This window comes from Simochromis diagramma, unplaced genomic scaffold (genome assembly GCF_900408965.1).
Source record: "Simochromis diagramma unplaced genomic scaffold, fSimDia1.1 OVJJ01000802.1, whole genome shotgun sequence".
Taxonomy (NCBI): domain Eukaryota; kingdom Metazoa; phylum Chordata; class Actinopteri; order Cichliformes; family Cichlidae; genus Simochromis; species Simochromis diagramma.
In genome coordinates, this window is record NW_024387492.1 from 7,352,940 (window position 1) to 7,376,329 (window position 23,390).

General features: G+C 40.4%; 1 protein-coding gene across 1 annotated transcript in view; it reads left to right on the forward strand.

Annotated features, from left to right (window-relative positions):
• The window catches only part of nbas (NBAS subunit of NRZ tethering complex), a 177,459-nt gene that overhangs the window by 38,375 nt on the left and 115,694 nt on the right, over window positions 1-23,390 (forward strand). Inside the window, exons 22-31 of the mRNA XM_040018563.1 lie at window positions 2,323-2,409; window positions 3,541-3,694; window positions 8,733-8,918; window positions 11,956-12,129; window positions 12,502-12,635; window positions 15,955-16,017; window positions 17,661-17,783; window positions 17,868-17,970; window positions 18,596-18,673; window positions 18,812-18,966. Coding sequence (XP_039874497.1) covers window positions 2,323-2,409; window positions 3,541-3,694; window positions 8,733-8,918; window positions 11,956-12,129; window positions 12,502-12,635; window positions 15,955-16,017; window positions 17,661-17,783; window positions 17,868-17,970; window positions 18,596-18,673; window positions 18,812-18,966 — 1,257 coding nt within the window. The remainder of the gene's footprint in view (window positions 1-2,322; window positions 2,410-3,540; window positions 3,695-8,732; window positions 8,919-11,955; window positions 12,130-12,501; window positions 12,636-15,954; window positions 16,018-17,660; window positions 17,784-17,867; window positions 17,971-18,595; window positions 18,674-18,811; window positions 18,967-23,390) is intronic.

Below are 23,390 nucleotides of genomic sequence, written 5' to 3' on the forward strand. Positions count from 1 at the left end.
TGAAAATGAAGACAAGGCTGAAAACCAATTTTGCCATCACCTTTGGGCCCTCGGGTGCCCCTACGTTTAAAAAAAAAAAAGGACCTGCTTTTTGTGGTAAAAAGAACTGCACAGACTCAGAAACACTTCCAGAAACCATTTGCCCGCTGCATCCAAAAAAAAGTTCAAACTCAGCCATGCAAAGACCATCCTGCAATATATTCTCAAGTGTTGATATTTAGCTCATCTAATATTAACAAAGGTGGATTTTTGTTTTTGAAAATAATCCAAAACCTTCCAGCTTGGCCATGCGATGGTCTGCAACTGGGGGAAATCTGCACATCCCTGGGGGACACGGTTAATGCTAATCGATAAAGTTTTGGAGAAAAGTTTCAGTGAAGGTCTTGCTTATTTCAGCAAGACGATACCAGACAGCATCCAGCATATAATCCAGCTGTAGCAGAAGGAGTCTGCAGGCTGCCTGCAGCCCAAACCTGTCACAGAGTGAAATTTTGATATGGAAAAGAACCAAGGAAAATAAATTTTAAACAGCCAAACACAGTGTTAAAGGAATGTGATGCAACGCTGTTGTAAACATGGTCCTGTCCTGCCCTTTTTGAAACTGGCATTACATTCAAAATGAGCATATCATTTGTAGAAACAGGATTTTACAGATATATTCTCTTTGCCACTGCTTTATAAAGAAACCATGTATTTGGGGGTGGCAAATTCATCACCTTAAAAAAACCCCTACAGATATAGATATAATTTTTAATATAGTTTCCACATACGCACACTACAACACAGCTCCCTTTTATTAGCCGCGACTGAGTTTGTATGGAGGTCAGGTGCTTGTGGCTCTGCAGTGAGCATCCATCATGGCTCTGCCGCTGTGGGGCAGTTTCCTATTTTCCCCAGCTTGTGAGCACCAAATGCTGCTCCAACAGCGCTCGCTCCCACACTGCAGCAGACGGAGGCAGCTCAAGCCATCTGTTTGGTGCTTACTCCCTATATACTGAACTTGCTTCATTGGAAAGGGGGGGGTAATACTCTCCTGTAATATTGATTAGGTCTGTGAAGGGACCTGTAGACTGTTTTAGAATTTTTTTTAAGGAGTCTTTGCCTGTAGCTTCAAAGGGTCATCTCTGTGGAAACCAAAAATAAACTCCAGCTCCAGGTTTGCTCTGCATCTCCTGTTTTCAATCCTGCTCCCCTGCCTCTCTGATGCGAAGTAGATCAGGGATGCAGGCACAGAATAATTCATTCCTCCTATCGATATCTGGCCGCTCACGCCGATATTTACTTTCCACTCTCTAACTACGCTGTCTTTAATGAGGAAAGAGCACCTGGGAGTTGGGGAATGTCATTAAAAAAAAACCCACAGTGAATGAGGCTGATTTTATGCGGGACTTCTCGATCTCTGTTATCCTAGTGTTGAAGTTCCAAGCTTAATCAATGAACTGGCGCTGGAGTGTTGGTGAAAAACCCTCCTGCTTTGGAGTGTTGACATAAATCAGAGCTGCTGCTTGCTTCTTATGTATTTTGTGATTGGAGAGAATTTATGACCGTGCTAAAAACTGCTGCAGCGTGTGTGCGCGCTCGGCCTTTAACTGCACCAAAGCTGTAGATGATTTGTAGCCCACGCCATCTCCTTGAGTTTTACAGCCACAGTACATATTTTTCTGTCCACAAACAAATAGATAACAAGAAGCCATGCATTAATCCTAGCAGAAAAAAAGAAACAAACCCAAAGCAAAACTGCTTTTGTTCAGCCCGGCGTCTTAGCATTCGTGTCGTTACGTTGTCTGTGCCCAAGCGTCGGAGTCCCGTCAACGCTGACACGTGAAGCTACAGAGTCATTCTTCACTTTGGCTTTCTTTTTTTTGCGTGTCCCCTATTTATCTTCCTTAGACCTGTCACACTCAAGGAGACCAGGAAGAAGTAAAGCCTGGGACCAACGTGGCGTTTAGAAAATAAAACTCCCCGCTATTTACAACTGAGGCACGATTCAGACTCTCTTCAGAAGTTCTTTGACTTGTTTATTGTTGTGATTTTGTTTTTTTGCCTCCTCCCATTTCTTTTTCTTATTATACTCTGCTCTTTCCATTTCCCATATGTTGCTTGCTCTCTAGTTTTGCTGTAGTTTATGGCTATGTTTACTTTGAGACAGTAAATGCCTTTGCTGATTTATAAGGTCCCATTATGCCTGGGTGGGTAGATGTCGCATGTTGCGGTGTATTGCTATTGGTGTGCTTTTTCCTAAAAACTGACCCCTCTCTCTTGCTGTCTTTCTCCTTCTGTCCTCTCGTATATCTTGCTTTTTTCATTTTCTTTCATTTACAGTCTGGATGACAGAGGTGAGCTGGTGTTGATTCCGTGGGACGAGCAAAGACACAGAGAGATGGACTGGTGTGAGGCAGAGGAGTGCAGGTAAATAGGTTACATCACCCCTGAGGCGAATGTACTGATTTCTAGCTCTGTGCATAAAATATTATTAAAGCCAACAGTTAAACAAATGTGACGTAACGCGTCATAATTAACTCAGCCCGTGTCCGGGATAACAAAGCCCCTCGCAGTGTAGAATTGTTAAAATTCATGCTCCAAACAGGCCAGATGCTTGTGCTGGCATCATTTTGTGAAACAACACATGACATCCTATTATCCAAATGTTAAACACAGCCATAACCAACTAATACCAAATCTTGTTGCACTGCCAATTTATGCCATTTGCCTGCTTCTGTAGGGAGGCCGGGCTTCATTTACAATTTTATTTTTTATTTTTTTTGTTGCTCGTCTGTTGGGAGTCATAACAGCAGTCGCACACTGTGGTATATTTGGCCAGAAATTACAGGATGAATGTTTGATAATGTGATTGGAGCAACATTCCTGGCAACTAGGTTTAAGGCAGTGTTTTTTTTGGTGGCTGTGTTATATCTCTGCTCTTCCAGCTTCTGTTTCCCTCCTTATCTCTCTCCCCTCTCTTTGCTCAACTCCTTTACCTTTGAGTCAGGTGATATTCTGTGTTTTTCTTATCAAAAATCCTACAATGTTAGACTGTCTTTTAAATACTAATATTTGGGCATCCCTCCCTGTGCATCTGGTTCATAAATGTGTTACTTTCATTTAAAAAAGGAAGAAAAAAGAAGCAAACAAACAAGTAATTTCCTAAAGCAGCAGGGCACTGTAGGTAGTAGATAAATTGTACATTTTTAGGGGAACATTTTCAGCAGAGGATCAGTTGCTTTTGTGATTATTCAGAGCAGCACGATCCTCTCTGTGCTATGATTTTTGGGTAACAAAATAGGTTTATGGCACAGGAGTAAGGCTTTGACTTTTGGCTCCATTAAAAAAAGAATTGTATCAGTGCATTGTTTTAATCTGTTTGTAAGATTTTTTTCTTTTTCTTTTGATAAACACATAATTATGAATTATCGCCAAAATAAAAGTCCTTTTTCTCTCATTAACTGTTCCCGCTCTAGCTGATTAGCTAAAAATCATTAAAGGAATAAAGTGAAAATGCAAGGGAGCACAACTCTTCATCCATGTCTTTTTCTTTTTAAGAGCGGTGCTGGAGCAGAATTTGTTTGACGATGACAGTTTCCTGTATGACGAAGCCTCAGACCTGCTGAGATTCCGCACAGCCACGCCCTCCAAAGAGCTGCTTACTGATTGGTACATTAGCAGAGCCCAGGATATCGACTCTTGCTCCAGACAGGTACAAACATTCTGTGTATCCGCTTGTAGCTTACAGTCAGTCACTATATGTTTGTTTTACTATGCAAAAGTGTTGAGCCACCCCTCATTTCTTTCACATTTTTCTAGGAAATTTGGCAAAACCAGAGTTTCAACAATTCTAATGAGCCTGAAAGTCAATATTTGGTATTCTTACCAATTTTTCTTCAGCATAGCCTGCACTGCCTTCAGCAAGCTTTCTTTTAATTTCTTTTACTAAGTAGTCTTCAGGAATAATTCCCCAGGCTTCTTGAACATTCAAAAATCTTCTTTGGATGTTGGCTGCCTTTTGTTCTCTGTCGAAATGATGTTGAGGTCCGAGCTCTGAGGAGGCCAATCCGTGACTGTTAACGTTCCTTTTTATGTTTTTTCTATCCACATATGCTTTACTGGATTTGGAGTGTATTTGTGTTCATTGTCATGCTGAAAAATGAATCCATTGTTAATGCTTTCTAGATGGTATTGTATGGGGGAACAAAAGGAAAATCTGATGGTAGTTAACTCCATCATTTGACAAGATCTCCAACACCACTGGTTGAAATGCAGCGCCAAACATTGATAGAGCCTCCATCATGTTTTAGAGATGGTCTTAGACACTGACTGTACCTCACTCCTGACCTCCTCTGTACATAGTGTTAATGATTTGAACCAAAAATTTCAAATTTGTATTTATCACTCCATTAGACCTCTTGCTGTCATACAATTCTTTCTTTCCACTAGTCAAAATATGCCTAATAATACAATTTTTGTATATATACAAAGTTGTCTGTTATGTGTAGACACAACATTCATTGCTTGAGCTAGGTGTCTTTTTTATGGTTGAACGATTCAAAGGTCAGTGTTCAGTGGCTTAACAGACAAAAACATTCTTCTGAAAATAGTCGAGTACAAGGACTGGATTGAAAATCAGTAAAAAAAAAAATGCCAAGAACTATTGCTCCAGAGCACTTTAAAACATTACAAGAATTTCTTACTTTGACCTGGAAGCAAAATTTAATGAAAGATTGCATCTTACCCTTCCTATGACAGCAGAATTTTTACCTGACCTTGCAGACTGTAATAGCAATAAATGTTTTCCCGCTGACCTCTCATGGCCTTACAAAGCCTTTATTTGTAATTTCAAGCTTAACCCTCAAGAATCCAAGCTGTTTTAGAGACTAAAATGATCAGGTGACCTCGCAACTTTTCAATTAGTTTGTTCATCCCTTATTACCGATGCAAATCATTTCCAACTGGTCATAGTTCTTCTGTTAGGGGAAACATTTTACGTAGACTGTTAAAGTTCCTTCTGCTCGATTGGATCTTACAGCTGGGCAGCGGCAGAAAGGAATTAATAGACATCTGGCTATTGAAAAGACAATTGGTTTCGCACACTTCTTTTAGATGATGAGGGCAGAAAAATATGACAAGCTGGGATTCAGACTGCAGAGGGTATGTTGCCTGTCTCCATCAGTCAAGGTCACTTTGATCTGATCTGTGACAGTTATTATCATATTTGCCATATGGACTTCTAATGAAGAGAACCCGAGGCTTATGTCATCCGCGTTCTGATGCTGCAAGTGAAAAATAAGACTTGATAGGACTTGTTTAGTGGAGTAATGGGACGTAAACGCTAGAGCAGCCCGATCTCTCCACCCACACTATCCACGCTGCAGCTCCGTCCCCTCTTTACCTCCATCAGAGTGATGGATCAAGGTTGTCACAGCACTCTCTTTGTCTTTGTGAAAGGACTAACTAGGGTGCAGTCATATCTTTCCCCTTCATTTCTCCGTTTTATCCCTTCCACTTGCTGTAAAGAGGCTGGCGAAATAGAGATTTTGGGGTCCATTGCTCATTTTTGAAGACAACTGGGGAATCGCGCCTTTCATCATCCACTCAAGAGAGAAGGAAAGGGAGAGATTCGAGTGCATGTGTAAAAGGAGGCCTTTGTTAGTCTCAAGGAATCACACCAATTCCCTCTTTCATTCTCTCCCTTGTTCATTTTTAATTAGACCTCATCTTCATTTGCTCTATCACATCTTACTCCAGGAGTCTCTTTGGACTGTCCCGAACTCTCACGTCTCTGGTTATTTCACACATTTAGTTTTTTCTTCACAAGAGGAGCAGTGACACAGAAATACATCAGAAAATCTCTGCTGCCATTTGCTGAGCGCGCCCCCCCCCCTTTTTACGTTTCGTCTCGTTTGTTCTCTCTTATTGGCACCCTCCTCTCATTCGTCATCTGGCCCTGTTTATGCTTGGGAGAGCGTTTTAATGGAGTAAAATGGGGCTTGATTAAAAGGAGCCACATCAGAGGAAGCTGGAGTGTTCTAAACCAGTCACAAAGTGGCAGGAGGCGAGACACTGATGGGAAGATTGACAAGATGACTCAGAGAGAGACACGAGCTAGGGCAAGCAGAGAATGGAAGTGCAGCCGAAAGAGGAGATAAATGCTGGGCCGATGCAACAGCCCTTGTTAGGTTAGTGTATTACAAACACAGAAAGAGGAGAGGGCAGCACAGATAGGTGTGGAGATAAAAAGGGAAAGCAATCTCATGGAAAGAGCTGTCTGTGGGGAAGAAAATCACCAGTTATAAGGGGGTAAAAGGGTAGGAATAAAGGATATTAAAACCAAGTGGTTGTTGTGCTGGCAACGAAATGGCACAAAATGAGAGGGTGGCTTTGAAAACAAGACAGAGCGCGGGGAGGCTGGCATACAGAAAAGGCAAAGGGGCAGGCTGGGAGTTCAAATGGAGGCCAGTGTGGTGACTGTTACGTCGAAGAGGTGGGAGGGAAGGGAACAGGATTAAAATTGAGCAGAGCTGATGAGAAAATGTAAAAATTCCATTTGAAAGAAAGGAGTGTGATAGGACGAGGGTGAGAGACAAAGAAGCATCAAATTGAGTTGGAATATTACAGTGAAGAGTGAAATCTGCCGTTGTGGCGAGGGGGGGGGAGAGCACAAAGAGAGAGGGTCGTGTTACAGAAAGACGAGGGGAGGGGATGGAGATGAGGTCGTAATTAAAAAGTGTGAGATTTCAACATCTGAATTGTCTGTGGTTAGCTGGGGAATCTATCTCTGGAGAGCAGGGAGGAGCGGAAAGAACGAGGAGGATCTTCACTCACAGTTAGATCAATAGACTTCCCCCTCTCATTGTATCTAATTGCTCAGACTCTGAGTCAAGGTGATTTGGGTTTTGGGTTGAATGTGTGTGTGTTTGTGGGGATACTTTTTGCAAATGAAGACATGCAGTTATTTATTCAACAATAAGTAATGTGTGTTGAGATAAGCTGAAGACAACAAGATTGCATTGATTGTGTATCTGTGTTTCTGTGTGTTTCTGTGTGCCTGTGGGCACTTGTGCCTTTGTGTAGGAAAGATGCAGCAAGGACGTGTGCGCTGTCTCTAAAAGGTGTAGAAAAGGCAATCATCACCGCAGGACCCAGCAGCATCTGCTATTGATTGGCTAACATCCACAGGTGGCCGAGCATCAATTGGCTGGGCGTATTGCCGGCATATAGCTGGTTGCATATTGATTGGTTGCTTTTCTGGATGGAATTGTATCGATTAGGAGCAGCAGGAAGCCCAAAACCTCAATGTTTTATTGCTGAAGGTCTAATGATTGGATATTAGTAATGACTGACAGCTATTATTTGCTTTTGGATTGGACGGGATATTGTTTTTTCCACGTCCCAATCCAGTTATCTCGGCAACAATTTTTATTGAACGAACATTGCTGCTAACAGGCTTTTTATTTGCTTTCTGCCCAAGTGTCTTGGTTAAGAGGTTGGGTTAGAGTGTGTGTGTGTGTGTGTGTGTGTGTGTGTGTGTGTGTGTGTGTGTGTGTGTATGTATACACAGTTTGGCCCATAAGTATTCAAACAATAATGACTTTTCTAGTTTTGTTTCTGTACACCAACACAATGGATGTTAATTGAGCAAATCCATAAGTGATTGAAGATTTTTAGCTTTAATTCAAGGAGTTTAACACACCTTCATCAATAGAAGCACGGAGGCTTTAAAACAAGGCGAAAAGCACTGGTTGCACAGAAGAAGAGGAAATTCGGGTCAGAACATCTCAAAGAGCCTGCACAGTCCTGGAACACATTCTTTGGGCGTGTGAAACCAAGATTAGCTTGATTTCATTTCTATAGATGCCCCTAGAGTCTTCTCATCTAACTCACAACATGAAACTATTAAAGTGTTCCATAAATTACATAACATGCTCTCTGTTGACACATTTTATTGCCATTCAAGTTGCGGAGTCAGCAGTCTAAGCAGACACGGGGTACCAATGTGCTCTCCAGCCAGGTGAGAGATGTAATCTCAATAGCGTGTATTGGGATCTCCTCCCAGTAGGACATACCTACTCCAAGTCAGATGCCTGAACCACCTCCACTGGCTCCAGAGTAGCGACCCCTATAACTAACCTATTCAACCTGTTCCTGTGAGAGGGTGGTGTTGCCCCAAAGTATGCATGGCAAATTTTTCATCACTGTTGACAATTATGCTGTTGGTGGTTTCTGAACGCGTTTCTTTTGTTAAACAATGGAAGTGCTGATATGCTCTTTATCATGTAAGCTAAAGGCCTGAGACAACAGATCTTTGTACAGCTGGCTGGAAATTCGTTCGTTCTTTCTCCCACGTTGCCAAAACGGCAGCCACTGAGTGTACAGTGCATTGTTTCACACTCGACCGTTTGACCTTTATCAGGTCTTTTATCACAACACCATCTGTGTACTTGTGATACACAGTGTGAACGAATGCATGCACTGAAGATATTATGGAAGTATGAAAGTACCCAATCTGAGGCACAGTAACAGTGTGTTTAATATCTCACTGACAGTGCTCGTTCCTTAAAACGTCCAAGTATAGGAGACGCTAGGAAGTTAGTGAAAGTGTGATGTTGACCACTGATCTTGTCTTTTTTTTTTTTTTTTTTCTTTTTCAATGTACTTTTAAGTAGAATTCATGTAGCCCGCCTCCTCTAACCTGTTTTCAAGCGTGTTTTTCATTTGGTTTTCTTTGTTTCTTGTCTCAGGTGGACTGCGCCCTGTCGCTGGTGCGTCTTGGGAAGGAGCGGGAAATCCCCGGGCTGGAGCGATTATGCGATGACTTGGTCACCATGGAAACACTTGTGTATGAGACATCGTGTGAACTGGGTCTGACTCTTAAAGATTTTCAGCAGCTCAGCGACATTGACAAACTCCGCCTGCTCATGAAAAACGTACGTGACTTAATTTTCCACCTGCTTAACTGCACACTGGGAAAGGTTGACCCCCACCACAGAAACGGTTATACTTTTAGCTGCACAAAATCATGTATGCACAGCAGGTCTGGTAACTGAAAAGCTCTGTACAAAAACTGGAAGATAAAATACCAATAAAAAGTTTGGACACATTCGGTACGTGTGTCCAAACTTTTTACTGTTTCTAATTGTCTTTGTTTTTATCTTCATTATAATGAATGTCATTCATTTCATAATTTCTTTCTTTTATCCTTTTCAAATGCAAATAATTTCTTTCTTTCTTTTTTTTTTTCTCAGTTGAAAAACGTTGTTTTCCTCACGCGACGCTGTTAAATTGCGTTTCCCAGCCCGCTTGCTTTGTTTCACAGCCTGTCTGGGTGTTCATTGTCTGAACAAATAGAAAGCTTGCCTCCCATTTCTCTGCCATTACATTTCTTCATACAGTTCCACTTTATAGTTACTTTATTGTCCTTGATTGTTGCTTAAAGAAACATAATTTATGCTAATTGCAACTGGAATAGGCAACAAACAGAAAAATTTAAAAGACTAATTGAACGGCAGCCTCCAAGTAAATTAGTTCCTTTTCATTCCTGAAATCACTCATATTTGATGATACGAGCTTCCTTTCCAACAGCAACATGAGAGCTATGAAAGCTATTCTATATAGCAGGTACTACAGTTACAAGTCCCCTTGGAGTACATAATATGAGCTGTCCTCTAAATTGTAGCTAATAACTGCCAGCTTTAGCCTATGAGGCCCATTGCCAGTAGTATCTGCCACACAGGCAGGCAGCCAGCAAATGTTGTTGACTGCACTAACACATGCTGTTTGACTGGTACTCCCTCTGGACGCTCTGTGTGTGTATGTACATGTGTCTGTGTCTGTGTGTGTGGTTGTGTGTGTTTGAGTGTTTACCAAACTCTCCTAGATTAAATCTCCCTCTTTGCCTGCGTCTGATGTCTTTCTTTATCAGAGAGACAGTACAGCAAAGCAAAAATGTTGCGCGTGGGTGTGCAAGTTTGCATTTAGCATTCAAGTATTTATTTATTTATTTATTTATTTTGAATCTCATTTTTCCCGCTGATGCTCTCTTATCTGTATATCCTGAGTCAGAGCTGTCGCAAGGTGGGTGCAAGGCCTTGCACGAACTTGACATGCATCTGCTCAAATCACATCGCAGCCCACATACTGCAGCTATTATGGTTCAAGTTCAGGCTTAATTGCATGGCACAATTTCATGTAAATGCGGTTTGAAGTACTTTGCAATTTTCTAACAAACATTCAAAAACAGAGAAAAAAAAAAAAATTCTACTAACTTTCCTTGATGTTCCAAACACGCACGCACACACACGCACACACTCATGTCTTGCGTTCTTATCTGTAACACAGCACCATCATGCAGACATCCCATCATTCCCAAATTCATTCGGCAGCTTGATAAACACACAACAGTGTCAGTATTATTGTCTTGGTTAAAAGTTTAAACTTTTGGACTACATTCACTTTTAACCCTTAATTTGCCAGAAGAAGCAAAGACTAGCTTTCTGGGGATATGAGGTGAATCGTGGTTGCAGAAAGCATTCACAAGATAATGCTGTCTGAACATGGACAGGAAAAAAATCAGCTGTGTCAAGATTTTACAATGTACACAAATGCTTCCTGAAAGATCCGGAATGATTTCTTTCATTTTACAGCCAAACGTAAAAACTAAAGTACATTAGCAATGTATAAATATTGGTAAACAAAGGGTTAAACTTTGTCTTCATTTTGATATCGATTACTACCCAGAAAGACACATTAAGACAAAGTAAAACCACCTTTAGTAGTAGTTGTGTCTCCTGGACCACTTTACGTAATGATGATACTCAAACTTATACACACACACACACGCACACTCATAGTCGCAAGCTGAGAACAATACCAACCATGCTGTTGCGGCTTGTAACAAGGAGCACTGCAGCAGATGGTATGACCCCCACAGAGCCTTGATCTCAACATCTTGGATTCAGTCTGGATGCCATAAAGAGACGGAGGCATTCGAGATGGCATAAATCCACTGAAGAACTGTGGCAAGTTCTTCAAGGTGATTAGAACAGTTTACCTGCCAAATCCCTTCAAAAAATAAATAAATAAAATGAGTATGAGTACCTCTTAAAGGCAAAGGGTGGCTGCATCAAATGCTTATTTGATTTTTTTCTTTTTACTGAAATCCATATAAAGTTAATTGATCAATAAAAACTGATAATGGCTTTTTATAAAGCATTTTTATAGCGTCATTACTTTTAGTGCCCTAATGCCAAATGCCAAAAAGCCTTCACTGGTACAGCATCACAAAATTGCTGCTCCCAAAGTTGGGTATTGGAGAGGATGCTGTAGGAAATTTCTAGGTGATTGGTGCAAAATCTGTCTTTTTCACTGTGGAAATTAGCTCAGCTTGTGCTATGTAACTGCTTGGTGTTTGGATCAGAAACCTGGTGACATGTCAGCAGGCTCTCAAAAGCCAGAAAGGCTTAGCTCAGTGAAATATGTGTGTCTCTGTGTTGGTAGTTTAATCAGTGTGTGATTTAGAGAAAGCTCAGACCCCTTGTTATTTGTGATCAGTGCAGTATTTCCATTATTTCCATGTAGTTCACAATAATTTTTGTGCAACTGACAGATTGGCTTTCTAAATTTAGCCCCTAGGAGTATATGCTATATGACTGCAAACAGAAAGGTATATGACTCATTAATAGTCTTTTATATAAAAGAAAACAAATGAATTTAACAACCATTCCACCCAGAGGTTCTCCTTTATTGGAAGAGCTAAGTTCATTTTATTTACATAAACATGTAAATGTAAAGCGCAACAAATGAAGAGCATAAAATCAGTGACTAGAGTTTCTTAGGCTAAAATTCCTACCAGTAGAATACTACTCACTTTAAGTGAATTATCTATTCAACACACTAGGTCACATTATTTTTAGTATCCTGCCTGAATTGCATCTTTAAGTATCTTTAATTTCTTTCTGTTATCAGTCCAGCACCGAGCACTACGTGAAAGACTCCTTCCAGTGGATGGTGCCATTCCTACATCGCTGTGAGGGACAGAAAGAGGGTTCTGCTAAATCTCTGCTCAGAGAATACCTGGTCAGCCTGGCCCAGGAAGACCTCACCCTGCCCCTCATCATTTTCAAGCACTCCAAACCTGATGCAAGTATCCGCATACATACACACACACACACAATGCACAAGTGTAGTCGGCGTCACACTTGGGTAATCATAAATGGAGAGACAGGAAAATGAAAGCACATCCACGCAGACATTGCAGCTCTGGCTGTTTGTGTGATGTCAAGGCCGATGTTGTTGCCCCTGCGCTGTAAATGCTGTATTTATGACCCCATAAGGACGCAGCCAAGGACAGGTCTCTGGGCCATTAGAAGCCATGAACCACACACACACAAACACTCCAGAGGAAGAAAATGCTTAAATTGATGCAATGCTTCAGTGTGTAGGTACAAATAAATTACGGGGTCATTCACACATTGATATGCACATACTGACTCTTATTCTTCTCTCCTCCAGTGCCAGCAGAAGATTATCGGGGACCCAGACCAGCTGATGGAGGTCGCTTTGGAGTGCATCTACAGCTGTGAGAGAGACGACCAGCTCAGCCTCTGTTATGAAATCTTGGAGTGTCTGCCGCAGAGGGGCTACGGGTCAGACGCACGCATCCACGCACACAAATCGCACACACACGATGCCGTGCACGATAACGCACAAGTCAGCAAGTCAATTGGGCATATTCTGGTAATGACAGAAGTAAGCTTTATACATTAGATAAGCCATGATATAAGGATATTAAAGTAGTCCGGCGCTGCCTCGCCCACAAGAATACATTGCTTCCAAGCAACCCACCATTTTTCCTTTCCTTTCACCTTTCCATCTCTCTTAGGACCTATCAATAAACCTAACTACTGCCTTAGGTGCTGCTGCTCCCCTTGTAACTTTCTTTCCCTCCTCCTCTTCTCTCTTTTACGCTTAGCTCTGACTCCAAGGAGCCATCAGTTAGCGTAGCTACAGTCTACACAGTATTTCCTACCTGATGGTATTGCTGTCTCTGCCTTTCTCTCCCCCACCTCTTCTGCAGCACATTTTATTTCATATAGCAAGAGAGGCTGTCCTTTAGGTTCCCCATGAGGCTGTGTGGGTATGTAGTGCATTTGAAGGAGACTGAGCAGATAGTGAAGGGCTAATGGGAGGGGGAGGGGGGGGGCATTAGAGTGTCAAGAGTAGCTGAAATTAATCCTAATGACTTATTCTTGGAAGAATTATCCATCCAGTGTGCACATTATTTGAGAAATTAAATGACCACTTTTGGCGAGCTTTGTTGTTTATTGTTCGCTTGCTACAGTATGACAGCCATGATTTTCAGCAATTAGATCTTTTTCCTTTTGCAACTGGCTCACGTAGCTCCAGTTTGATATGCATTGCTGTGAGTGGCATGTATTTATTTCCCCTAAATAATGCCACAGTGGGGAATAACTGTACTGAAACAAGTCACTGTTATGGGCAACAAGCAATGTTTGGTTGGGGACATGATTTCAGCCGCAGTGCAGCCTTCCACTAAACTGAGCAAGTGTAACGCAGACAGATAAGCGTGTCGGTTTTACATTTTACAGTTGTGAATTAAAGATACATTTTTTTTTTTAGCACATTTCATGGTGAGTTATCCATCATCAATCTGTCCATTTACAATTCACAAGAATTGCCACTCTGAGAATATTTGTCAGAATTTAGTTAAACTCGCACACACAGATCACCCAATGATGGCCACCCAAGTCGCAAGGTCACTGATGAGCTACTACATCATTGATGTTCTGGTTTCCACTTTTCCTTATCACAATATTCCATAATATTATTAATGTAGACTAATCTAAGCTATTTGCTGGGTTCGTTTATCTAAATCACAAAAATGTATTTTCTCTCCTTAAAAAAAACATGAACATAAACCTTTTTTATGATCTTATTAGCATTTCTAAGCAATCAGCAACAAACAAATTGTTTGATCTGTTTTTACCTTAATGGCACACTAGCTAATCCTGAAAAGCTACTCAATAATGTATACATTGCTAGCACCCGTATTAATATTACTTCTTTTACTATCGGTGAGGTTTACATCGATAAATGTAGCTATTTTATTGATTATCCAAATATGAGCACTGCTATTACTTTACAGTGTATTTAGCTAGCTATTTGTTTTCAAAGATATACTTTAACCCATGATCCATTTAAATGTGAAAAAGCTTCTCGTTGACAAATTGTTAGCAGACTTATTATAGTTTTGTATCATCTAATGACGTTTTATTTATTTATTTTCTTTGTTTTGTTTTTAGTCTAGTTTTTATTAGATTCAGTGTTAATTTTAGCCTTTTTAATTCTTCTTCTTATTGTTATTATATGTAGGGATATGAAAGAGGCAACATTTATAGAAATCAGTGCAGTTATTACAATAAAAACACAGAACCGTTTGAATGCTGTTGACTCACAGTCTTGTAAACATCCAGTCTCAATAAACATGCCCATCAATGCCTCATCAGGCATATTTTAATTTAATTGAATAGAGTTTTCCAAGTTTGCAAAATTGTTTTACTTAATTTTTTTCCCCCCAAAAGAGTTTATTTCCTTTATTTCTTTTTAAAAGTACCAAGAAAGTACCAAGTAGTTGATCTTTACAAAAAGAGCACAATGACAAACTTTTTTTTTTCTCATGGCGCAAAGTAAAAAGAGGAGAATATTTAAATAGGATGCAGAAAACTGATTTCCTTATGTTTGCGACACGTGGTTTACTGCTAGTTGCATTGATTTTTAATGCCGCTTGATATTAAAATGAAGGAACTGACTACAGCTGTTTCTAGAAACAACCACAACTTTTATAGATCACCCCCCAGTATATTTTACTGTATATTGTACAAGTTACCCTCTTTATGTCTCTCATTTAATATTTAATTGCTTTATAATATATAATAAATTGCAAGTTTTAATGAACACTCCATAAAAAAAATCGCTTTATGGTTACACTTTTGCTTTCGGTGAGCATAATACCCATATATGCATTTCAGACTAAACATTTCCTTTCTGCTAGACAGGCCAGCTTTCTGCAGTGTTTGGTTTAGGAGTGCTGCAAGGTGCTATACTGTATATGCAATGCCTTCAATTTAGCATTTCTCTCAGGAGTGATGTGTCTGACTTACTAAGCTGAAAATTGCTACCCCGGCCAAGAATATTACAGATTTCTGCAAGCTAGGAGAGAAACCATGACTTAGTAGTTTCAACCCAATTTTCTGATATTTCTTGTGAGACAGCTTAATTAGGTCTAAATCTGCTCAGAAGAATGTAACGTGCGTTCACCCTTAGAGAGTGGGAAATCCAAAAATGGACAAGGGATTAGACAGTGATTGAGGAGAGGGAAAAAATAGAATGAGGGAGAAATGGGTATTAAAAAGAGGAAGAGCTGGAGCTGGAGGTGGAGATGCACAGGCAGTCAGAGATGGGGGTGAAAAAGCAGAGAAATGGAAAGGTCAGATTTTTTATTTTTAAATGAACAAATAAATAAATAGATACATTAAAAAAAAAACAAAAAAACAAAAAAACCCTCACTCGCTCACTGACACACATTCACAGTCACTGATGCTCATAAACAGAAGGTTGTTTCATCAGGGTCAGTACTCTAGTGGGGCGCAGGCCAGCCTGACCCAAAATCCTTTGCCTCAAGGCAAAGCATCATGGGGTTTTATTTTTAGTGGAAAATCAGTACAGCCTCACTAGTTGACCACATACGCACGCATTTACGGTACAGTGTAGAAACTGTACTGCCATAAATACGCACACAGGCATGCGCTTGGGGATTAGGCGTACACTTTATGATGCAAATCTTTTTCCTACTTTGCGTTCTACTTTATTTATTCCAATTTAATTTTAGTAACACAGACTTACAGAGAAGTAACAACTCTTTTTGTGTGTTTTATTGTTCTACAGGCCACAGACAGACATCACTCCATCACTCCACGATCAGGTGGACAAACTTGAGAAGCACCTGAGGTAAAGTAATACAGTCTGTCAGCTTTCACTTCCTTCTCTCTCTTGTTGTCTTCTGTCAGCACAAGCAGTTGGATTTACAAATCAGAGCTGGTTCCAGACTTTGAGATATGAGGATTTGCTGCTTTTTCTTTTTCTGTAATAGACTCAATTTAACATTGTGTGTTTTGATCTTACTTTAAAAAAACCCAAAAAACTTAAGTATTCACACTCCAATATTTCTTGTCTGTATTTATTGGCAGGGCACATAAATTGTTGGGAGGAACAGCCCTTTAGTTTTTGTGATTATTGCTGCAATGCTTTGGAAACGTTCAATGTGTAGAAATGCTTATTGCTTCCCTCCCTTTATATGTGCCTGATTGGATGGGGGTGGTGGGTGGGTACACATACAACTTACGCACATGCTCAGTATCAAGAGTCCGGTGCGTGTCCCATGGCACAAGCTCAGGCAATTTCTCTGTTACAGGTTTAAATCGGCCGTGTGCCTCTGTCTCTCTTTCTCATCCACCCTGCTCCTCAGGGTGAACTTGCAAACACAAAGCACTGATGAGGAGGAAGGATGAAGGTGGGGATTGGGGGAGGGAAGGAGGGCAGGAGCCTAAAGGAAATGGGAATGTGGGTGATGATGAAGAGGAGGAGGAGGAAGCAGCAACAGGAAGCAGCGCTAAGGCTTAGTGTGTCCTTTCACATACAAGTTTACTCACATATTTGCACACAGACATAGGCAGCTATGCACAAACACACGTCGGGGTGGGGGTAGTGTGTTTGTGTACGTTTGTGTTGAAGCGCAGTGACTCACACGCTCGTATCCAGATGAATCAGGCAGTAAATGCAAAGTGTCTTCTTACCCAGTGCCTCCAGAATGAAAGCCGTTTTCAGCTGCTGCCACTTGCTGGTGCACTAATATGTGCATAGGAACATGCAGACCCCCACTCCTCCGACGCACACACACATGGACACTTCACACTTGAGCAAACATGCACACACAAACACAGTTGTAAATATCAGGGCTTGTTGTATGTCTTACACTCACACACATATAGCTACACACACACACACAGAGGCACCTGTTTACTATGGTAATGAGTTGCAGCAGAGAGTGAACATCTGTAGCAGCACGACCCTGTTGAGGCTGGTGGTGCCATGCTAATCCCTCACCGACACACATGCACACACGCTTTCACTGTTTCTCTGTCCCTTGGTCATATAAGACTGCATGCATTCACGTGCTCCTAGGTGCTGTCACTTTGACGTGTAGTTTATCACGCTGCTCTTCAGTCTTGCTCTACGTTTGCTCCATCTGCACCGCGACTCGCAAATGACTTTCTGCTGCCAAAATAATAAACAGCTTAGAGTTTACGTGTCTTCCGTCTCTCTCCCTTGGATCGCTCACAGGTATCATTTTGCCATGTTTTTGTCTTGCTTGGCGTTTCCAACTGTGACGCTTACTGATGCCAGTCATCCTGTCTTTGTGTTTTTTGTTTTTCCTGAATTAATGTTTTGAAAAATGTAACTTTTGTTTTTTCGTTGTGGTTTCATTGTGTGATTTTCCTAATCTTAGTTTGTGTGATCATATTAGTGGTTTCCCCCTTAATGACAACAGTGATTACATGTTATATTTGTCCATCTATTCCAATGCCTAACAGTGTGGTTGAGGTTCTGGAGAAACATGGTCTACAGAAGCCCATCTCGTATGTGAAAAACAGCCAGAACAATGACGAGGAAGCCCACCAGCTAATGGTCAAACTGTGTCGTCACACCGGCCGCAAGTATGAGCTTTGAAACGTACACATGTATGAATAGACACGTAGAAATAAATGCCACAAACATGCTGAACGTTTGTGTGTGTCCAGAAACCCTCCAGTGAGTGAGAATATGTGGAGAGTTCTACTACAGGACCTGCTGGATATGCAGCAGAACGTTTACACTTGCCTAAAACCAGAGACGTGCCATCAGGTAAAACACTTCAGTAATATTGGGAAGATTTGTGTTGGCAAGGTGCATCCAGTATTCACTCTGATTTTAATTGGGATTCTAATTTTAGCTAGAGACAGGTGGATCTCACTGAGGAACCAAAGACACTTTTTATATTTATTTATTTCACTTCAGTTGAGTTCATAATTTTCAAAACTGACATCAGGCTGTACTGTGGTATACTTGAAATTAGCAAGTGTGATCACGATCTCATAACAAAAAGTTTTATTGTGGGTTTTGTAAACTTTTTGGCAAAGAATATTCACTTCAGCTGGCTAATGGGACGAACGCTTGTTTAGAGCAGTTCCTCATTAGCGTTATCTTGTTGTCCATTATTTATATACAGTTTTATGCAAAACACGCATTATCCATAGATTGTTAGGACTTGTACTAACATTAAACGTGTAATTAAATGTGTTAATGTGCCTGCATTTTCATTTTGTGCCTTCGGTGACACTGTGGTCTATAATTCACACATTAAGCTGCATGTTACCGCTCTCAGGGAGAGTTCAGATAAAATACTAGAGTGCTACAATGTTACAACTTTTGTTCGGTTAAACGCTGCCTCTCCCTGCATAATATCTCTCCTCCTCCCTGAGCACTGCAGGTTTTTGTCGAGTCCCTGCTGTGCTCCAGCCGAGTGGAGAACATACGCCTGGCAGGACAGCTCATGCACTGCTCCAAGGTACATTAAATAAGACGCTCCTTCGCAGAATTACACTCCAGCTTCACCCTGGGTTGTCCGAATATTAAACTGCTTATTAATTAAATTCATTAATTTCGCTGTCTCACTAATCCCCACATTTCGTATTAATGTTTCCAGGTCAGTCAGGATGTTCCTGTCAGCTTGTCTTTTCGGGGTAAAGGTTATGCTCTGAAGGTGGCCTATGACAACAGCGTGGAATTAGTGCTGGCTGCTGCCAGGGAGTACTTCAACTCATCCAAATTGCTAACAGACCCCTGCATGGGGCTGGCCAGGTGAGCAGGAAAAGAGAGAGTATTTCCTTTCCCCAGTTCTTTATCTTTAAGGTATTAAGGTAAATTAATTTCAAAACTTGTACAGTAACTACCCAAAAGAAGAAGTGTTTATTTGCTTGTGATGTGTGAGACACAATGTTTGCTTCTGTGGAGGTAGGTGAATGTTATTGCACTTCTATGGCACTTATGACCAGGAACAAAATAATGGTGTCTCATTATAATTTTTCACCTACTACATGAACTGTATACACAGTGCCATGAGTTTTTGTCCCCTAATGATTTCTTAGGTTTTAGCTTATTTGTCACTCTTGCACGCTTTGGATCCTCAAACAAGTAAAATTAGACAAATATAACTCGAGTAAATAGAAGATGCATTTAAATGATGATTTCATGCGTAGGGAAAAAAGATATACGAAAACAACCAGTTATTATTTTTATGGGGAAATTAGCATTTTCTCAATTAATAAATAATTCAAATTATCCTTTAAAAAAGCAGTTTTTATTTAAACAGGCTATATTTCTCCAATATTAAAACTGATTGATGATCTCAAACGTTTAAGTGCAAAAACCTAATAAATTAGGAAGGGCCCAATACTTTTTTACAGCAGTGTATGTAAGTGCATGTGTGTGTGTTGCTGGCCTCTGATCTCAGAGGGGGGCCGGTGGGTGTCTAACCTTGCCGTCTGTTCCTAGTGGGGAATTGGGACAGTAATTGGGTCGTCATTCATTTATAGGAACTAATACAAAGACCCCCCTCCACACGTTTGGACATCACCATCAATTGTAACACTTCCACTGTGTGTGCATGTAAATCTGTGCACGTGTGCGTTATTTGGGTGAGGGTGTTGGATAAAACATGGTGTGTTAAATGTCTGTGGTGCTTTGAAATTAATAGTCCACACATACTGGCTGCCCACCAACTAATGGTCAGACTGTGTCCTTTAGATTAAAATAACTGTTCCACAGACACACATTTTACCCTGTGTGCTAAATAAGACACGCACTAGGACAGTTAAACAAACTACACCTGACTTTGCCCTAAACAAGTGTGGTCAGTAGCAACAGGCAGAAGGACAAAGAGACTCGACTTAAAATAACATGGGGATCCCCTGAAACCGATAAAAATCTTTGCATCATAATTTTCTGGGAATAAACACACAGAAAGATAAAGAAAGAAAAGAACAAACATGATAAAACAGATTAGTACATGAATGAATTTACATATATATAAAATAAATATTTGTAATTATGCAAAATATAAAAAAGGGTATCCTTTGCAGTGATAAAACAACAAAGAAATTTAGCTGCTAGCATTGGCAGAGCAACGAGCAGTTTAGAAGGGCACAGTCACCATGGTAACTTGAGCCGATCAGGGTGCAGACGGCTAAGTGATGCAGTTTTTCGGACAACTTTTACGAAGGAGACCCCGAGTCTATAGACTGAATTAGTTTTTTGTTTTTAAAATCTTCTTTATTTCATTTTTATTTATATATATTTTATTTATATAGCACTAAACCACAGCGATCGCCACCTCAGAGTGCTTTATATTTGTAAGGTAAAGACTCAAGAAGAATTGAGAGAAAACCCCAACAATCAGACAGCCCCTTATAAGCAAGCACTTGGCGAAAGTGGGGAGGAAAAACTCACTTTTAACACAAAGAGACGGGGAAGGTCAGGGTGAAGGGAGGGAGACAGGACAAAGTAGTGTGGAAGAATAATATTAACTATTGATTAAACAGAGAATGGTGTCTGAACACACAGGGACTGTAAAAAGGTGAATGAATGGGATATTACGTAATTGCAGGAAAGCCGTCCTACATATTTGTTTAATATGTACATTGAAAGGCATATCCATCCAGAGTAAATATCTGGTTAGACACCATGTTAGGGCTGAGTACAATATTTCCACTAAGTGACCATCATAGTGACCCGAAAGCTTTTTAGCATTAATATTTGCTGTTGAGGCTGCGTAATCTAAATTCAAAGTAAGTGAAACATTACTTAACACTAACCTGCTACATTTAAAACTGGTTTGATCTAAATTTGATCAGTATGGTCGGTCAGCTTCGCTTGAGGTAAACACTTTTTGATCTTCTTCAAAAGAAATGTGAGCCTTCATGAGCAGGACTCACTGTGGTCATCTGAGGGTATCCCTGCTCCTTTTTTTGCAGGGCTTATGAAAGTTATTCAGCTGTTATTAGCTGGCTTAATTTGGGAAAAAAAAAATCATCCTTTACTCAGAGTGCTTTTAATGCCTTTGAACACTGTTTACTTTTTATTACTATCATTTTCTGTTTCCTTACAAGGACTTTGATGACATTTCTAATATGTATATGTGCCTCACAGCAAGAAGATTAGGGCTTGAATCCAGCAGCCGGCTGGAGCTTTTTATCTGTGAGGGACGCGTTCTCCGGTGTCATTGAGGGTTCTCTCCAGATACTCCCATGGTCCAAAGACATGTGCATTAGGTTAATTGGTGATTCCAGATTGTCCATAGGTGTGAATGTGAGTGTAAAGGGCTCTGTGACAGACCGGCATCTTGTCCTGCTAAGCAGCAGAAAATGCATGGACAGACTAAAAAGAAAAACAAGTGTTAGTGTTGGGTGTTAAAAGTAAAGAAATCCTTTATTTTGGAAAGGATTTCTTGCTTCTTTTGCTTTTTTTTTTAGCCCGTATATTACCAGCTTCAACGGTCTGAGCAGTTACCATATTGCTTTTGTCTTTTAGAAGTGAAAGCTTTTTCCTTATCATCCACTAATTATATTAGTTTAGCATTTTTGAAAGATTCTCTTTAATATTTCCATTTCCTGTGTATTTTTACTTCCCATCTCCTGTTTAATAAATGTGTTTATTTTTCTATGTTGTTCTTTTTCCCAATCTGCTTATAAACTGCTTCCTGTAACACATTAATTGTTACTTCTTCGTTGTCATTGTTCCAGAGGTAACTTCTAATAGCTTGTTGAATTTTTTCCCTAAATCTTATATCCTCTAATTAGGATTTCTTTAATCTCCATAAATCATTACATCTCCTTGTTTTCATATTACTGGAGCATGATCCTTAAGTCGTACTACTTAAATAAGCTTAATTTAATGGAGTTATGTTGCAATTTTTGTGAAAACATGCAGCTCAAAATGCTTCATATTGCAAGAATAAAACAACACAAAGAAGAAGGTGTATTTGTATGATCCCACAACTGTTATCATGACTGTGCCAAGAAGGACTGGCTGTGAAAAGAAAGAAATGAGGAATGGCAGTTGAAACCTGTCACGTTATAGTCTGCATACATCAAAGTTTGATGATGTATCAAAGTTTATTAAATGGGAAGTCCCCAGTCTGCAGACACTTTTGTGTTTTGTCGTTGTATGTTCCTTACTTTTTACCGCTCAGCCATAAAAGGCTGATGAGGTATTGTTGTCATCCTGCCGGGCGGGCGGACAGCGTGGACACCCGAGTTTTTAAATTGGATAACTCGAGACCAATGCGACATAGGACTTTGAAATTCTACTCCATCTACTAAAAATCTCAAACCATTTTGAGTCCCGGTAACCTTGACATCAAGGTCAGATGAAGATGTAAAGTTTTCTGAAAAATCTTGTGAATGTGATAAATGAAGAATGTAGTCATCTAGGGTTTTTTTTTTTAATTGATGGCATACATTTAGCTACTAAAAAACTGAAACAAGTTTGAATCTCAGTGATCTTGAACTCAGGGTCGAGGTTAGAGGTCAACTTTTCTGAAAATCAATTAGAATTTTCAAATGTATACCATGGGTGCATCTAGGCTAGTGGATCTAATGTATCTAGATAAAACTGTACTGGTGGCTGCCAGTGTTTTCTCCTGTAGCTCAGGAGCAGGTCATCTACTAATTGGGAGATTGGTGGCTGCTGGAGTCTGAATGCCATATATGTTAGATAGAAATCACCTATGCAGAAGAAAGGCGTAGCAAAAATGCTTGTGTGAGTGGATGTGAATGTATGAACGGTATGGATGTATAAAGCACTTTTAATGGTTGCTACTCATGCAGAGTAGAAAAGCGCTGTATAGGAGCCAGTCCATTCACCATTTACCTTCTCTTTCCCCTCAACCCTTAAGCGGGGATTGCTGCCTCTCCATGAGCCTGGCTCTGCTGGTTCTGCTGGAAGCCTCTTCCTGTTAAAAGGAAGTTCTGCCTTCACCAAGTGCTGCTGATAGGAAATTGCCTGATTGTCTCTTTAAGATTGTGGGGTCTTTACCCTACAATTCGTAGGGTCTTGATAGGACTTGATGCTTAAGTTGTTAAAACATCTTAGTGAGGAAAAAGAAAGGAGGGAGATAAGGCAGATGTAGGCCCAGCAGGGATGATTTTGATCCTTTTTGTTGCTGGTTGTTTCTGTCGTACGTGTGAAAGCTCCTCTCACAAGTCCTCGTGTGAGTAGGAAAGAAC